The sequence below is a fragment of the Apis dorsata genome, unplaced genomic scaffold, assembly GCF_000469605.1.
Source record: "Apis dorsata unplaced genomic scaffold, Apis dorsata 1.3 scaffold_50, whole genome shotgun sequence".
In the NCBI taxonomy this organism is placed as follows: Eukaryota; Metazoa; Arthropoda; class Insecta; order Hymenoptera; family Apidae; genus Apis; species Apis dorsata.
In genome coordinates this window covers 2,218,904-2,222,653 of record NW_006263351.1, presented here as the reverse complement: position 1 = coordinate 2,222,653, position 3,750 = coordinate 2,218,904, and the positions used below count along the sequence as shown (strand labels likewise).

Sequence of the window (3,750 nt, the reverse complement as noted above, 5' to 3'; positions counted from 1 at the left end):
ATATTATAAAAAAATTGTAAAAAAATCTGATTTTTTAAATAAATAATTTTTTGATTTTTATTCATTCATATATATTACTTATAGTAGATATTATCTTAATGTATTTATATATAAATAGTACTAAAAATTTTTGTAAATAAATTTAAAATTAAAGTTAATTATATATATAAGAAAGAAGAAATCAAAATATAAGATATTTCAAGCTTATTAAAATCAAAAACTAATCAATTAATTAACATTATAGTTTTAATGAAATTCTTTTATTCTTACCACTCCCTGATAATGTTTCTAATGCATTATTAAAGCCATTTACATTTGAAGATGTAGGTATTGTAGGACTACTTTTTCCAGGTAAAGGTGGTGGTGGAAAATTTTGCTATAATTTACAATGTGAATTAATGCATCAAATAATTTAATAATTAACTATATATTATAAATATATATAATATATATAAATATACACAATTACCACTGATGGTGGTCTTTGTTGATCCCCCAAAGATATATTTGACATTTGATTAATTATATTATTTTGACTTGTTGTAGGTGGCATTATATGTGGATTGTTTGCAGATAATTCAAATTGAGTATTTCCTAAATAAAAAATATATTATTATAAATATGAGAATATTTTTTAAAACAAAAATAAAAATATATTATATTACCTTGTGTTTGTATATTATTCATATAATATGGTGTTTGAGACTGATGTAAATTAGAAAGGGGAGATCCTTGGATTGATTTTTGAGAAGTATATACTTGAGAATTTATTGGAGGCCCTTTTAATAAATTTGGTGGAATATTAGAATTTACTTCTCCATAAGGAGATGAAGTCGGTGGAACAGGAAAGTAACTAGGTTGTTGTTGTTGTTGTTGTGATTGTTGTTGCTGTTGTGACTGTTGCTGTATATATTGTGGATTCATTTTTATCCTAAAAAAAAAAACAATATATTATTTCAATTTTTTTTTATGTAATTTTAATTAAATTAAATTTTCAATAATAAATGTGTACAAAATAAATTTATATTTATATTTTCAATAAAAATATATATATTTAATTTAGTTTTAAAATTAAATTAAATAATTCGAATACTAAATTTTTTAATTTCATTAAAAAAAATACACCCACAAATTATATTTATTAAAAATAACAAGTATATTTATTGAGAAACATAATTTTAATCCATAAACTGAAGTTGCGCACAAATATAAATCATATATTCGATAGCGTAATTATAAATTTATGTAAATTAGAAATAGAAGTTCAAAATATGCTACATATTGACAGACGTAAGATAACCTATACATATTAAGGATATGATTATTGTACACAATATTAATCCTTAATTTTACGTGAATTTTATGCTTTAATTACTTAAAAATTTTTGTTTTATATAATAAATTACTAATAAATATTAGTTTAAAATAGTAAAATAAAATAAGCCATTTTGCACACAGTAATACTTCTAAACGAGGTACTTGATGAGTAATTTGCAAAATGCTTATGAAATTTAAACTACTTACGTTGTGTCATTAAACGCATTTGAACCATAACAAAAGTTAATATTTCCACAAATGTTTACACTAAATGAAGAAAATGTATTTCGCTGCAATAGTGACTGCTGCCGATGCCACGTAAGGTGGCATTGCGCATGCGCTTAATGCACGCTGACGGGACACGTCATAATAAAAAATTAGAGCATTATAAAAGATAAATTTAAATAGAAATATAAATTTATTTTATTTTAGCATGTATTTATTATTATAATAAAATTAGTAAAAGAGAACAAAATATGAGCAATCTATAATTAATAAATTATTTACATTTATTTTACATAAAATATTGTTTTTTGTAATTTTATTGCTGATCGGTTGGTATTTATATAAGCATAATATTTAAAAAAATTACAAGATCATTACATTTATAAATAAAATGATAAGTTCGAATATTTGATAAGTAAATTTAAAAAATATCCTTATTTGATTCTGCATAACTATACTGCAACATTAAAATATACAATATTTACATAAATATATACACAAATAAATATATATGCAATAAATATGTATATAAATAATATTTTTAAATTACCTTTAGAGTTAAATTGCGATATGAATGAATTAAATAAATAATTTTAATTAAATTAATGATACTCCATACAAAACTAAGTATTACATCAACCATGTAAAGTCGATTGTTAATATGTATATATATAATACACATATCTAAACAAATATATGCAATATATATTATTGATAAAACATTAAATCTAAAGTTATATGATTCATTTAAAAGTGATATCGTTTTGCATAATTCGAATTGTACACACTTTAATAAGTTGTATCTGGAAGCTAAATATTAATATAAATAATTTGTCTCAAAATAAAATTATTTATAAAGATTTATTAAAAACTTAGATTTATCAAGATTTAAAAACATACTATTATTTATATTAGATGTCTCGGAGATAGAAATGAAAGTTTTTCCTTTTGTAATAATATTTAGCATTGTGTTTATCTGTATAAATCTAATTTTAATTTTATTCATAAAAATGGCAAAAGTACATATTATAATAACATTAACAAAATCAGGTATTCGATCAAATATCCACATTAAAACATATAAAAAATTTGCATTATTGTCTAATAATCCATAATAATCCATTAAATTACATGTTATTACTATAAATATCACATTAATAATTCTAACAATATCATTTTTCATACATAATGTATGATCAATCTCTATATTTAAAAATTTTAAATTTTTATCAATGTTATTTATATATTTGAATGCTCTTCTTATTTTTAAACTTTGACGCATACTTGAAATTATTATCAAAGAAAATAAAAATAAGTTTAGGACAAATCGAAATTTTCTAAGTACAAATGTGTTATTTATAAGAAAAAGTTTTTGCATTATATCAACCATATAATAAAATTGTAAACAAAAACGAAGACTCGCATAGGATACTATTAATATGGATATATAAATGTAATTTATACATGAAATTTTGAAAAATTTTATAGGATATAAACCTGTAAAAAGAAAAAGATTTAAAATCGAATATTATAATAAAAATGATCGAATGTTATTTAATAATTAAATTAATAATAAAAAATATAAATTTTTATTATTCAATTATTCATTTATTTACTATGTTATTATATCATAATTATTTAATATTTTACCTAAAAGTTTTATTATACCCAGTAATAACCAAGATTCTTCGTAAATATTGGAAGGATGAAATAATTTCATGACTATGCCTTTTCACGATAATAATTATAACTAAATTTAAACGGAATTTCATATTATGTATATATTTCATGCATTAAATTTATCAATAATTTTACTTGCATGTTAGTTAATATTGAATAATTAATTAGAAATTTTACATGCAATTTGTGACAAGTATACATTTATAATTGCGTATAAATATTTATCTTCTATATATTATATTTTTTATTACAAATATAATCTACAAATTATACAAATATTATAAAAATATTTGTATATAAATACAATTAATACAATTAATAATTGACTTATTTAATTACTTTATTATATTTTATTATAATTATTTTAATATTATATAATATTATATTTTAATAGTATATTTTAATAGTATATTTTAATGAAATTAATTATATTATGATGCTTTTATATTTTATATCATGATATAACTGAATGATTTATATGTTTTTTTTAATTATGATTTATTGAATCATAATTAATATATATATATA

At 19.1% G+C, this 3,750-nt stretch overlaps 2 protein-coding genes across 2 annotated transcripts in view; both read right to left on the bottom strand.

Moving 5' to 3' along the window:
* Nucleotides 1-924, bottom strand: part of LOC102681268 (protein transport protein Sec24C) — a 7,728-nt gene extending 6,804 nt beyond the window's left edge. Inside the window, 3 exon segments of the mRNA XM_031514840.1 lie at nt 271-376; nt 470-594; nt 666-924. Of these exon segments, the coding sequence (XP_031370700.1) occupies nt 271-376; nt 470-594; nt 666-924 (490 nt within the window).
* A 932-nt stretch (nt 925-1,856) lies between these two features.
* On the bottom strand, nt 1,857-2,784 carry LOC116186728. The gene is made up of 3 exons (XM_031514899.1): nt 2,443-2,784; nt 2,093-2,352; nt 1,857-1,999 (listed from the first exon to the last, which is right to left on the bottom strand). Exons 1-3 carry the CDS (start codon nt 2,723-2,725, stop codon nt 1,964-1,966), a joined length of 579 nt encoding a protein of 192 aa, XP_031370759.1. The 5' UTR covers nt 2,726-2,784; the 3' UTR covers nt 1,857-1,963.
* Between the last annotated feature and the right edge of the window lie 966 nt (nt 2,785-3,750).

Excerpts from the sequence above, each read along its gene's own strand:
- LOC116186728 (XM_031514899.1), bottom strand. The coding sequence starts at position 2,725 with ATGAAAAATGATATTGTTAGAATTATTAATGTGATATTTATAGTAATA. Across the intron at positions 2,353-2,442 it reads GACATCTAATATAAATAATA|CTTCCAGATACAACTTATTA; the intron begins GTATGTTTTTAA and ends ATTAATATTTAG. Across the intron at positions 2,000-2,092 it reads ATCGCAATTTAACTCTAAAG|TATAGTTATGCAGAATCAAA; the intron begins GTAATTTAAAAA and ends TTAATGTTGCAG.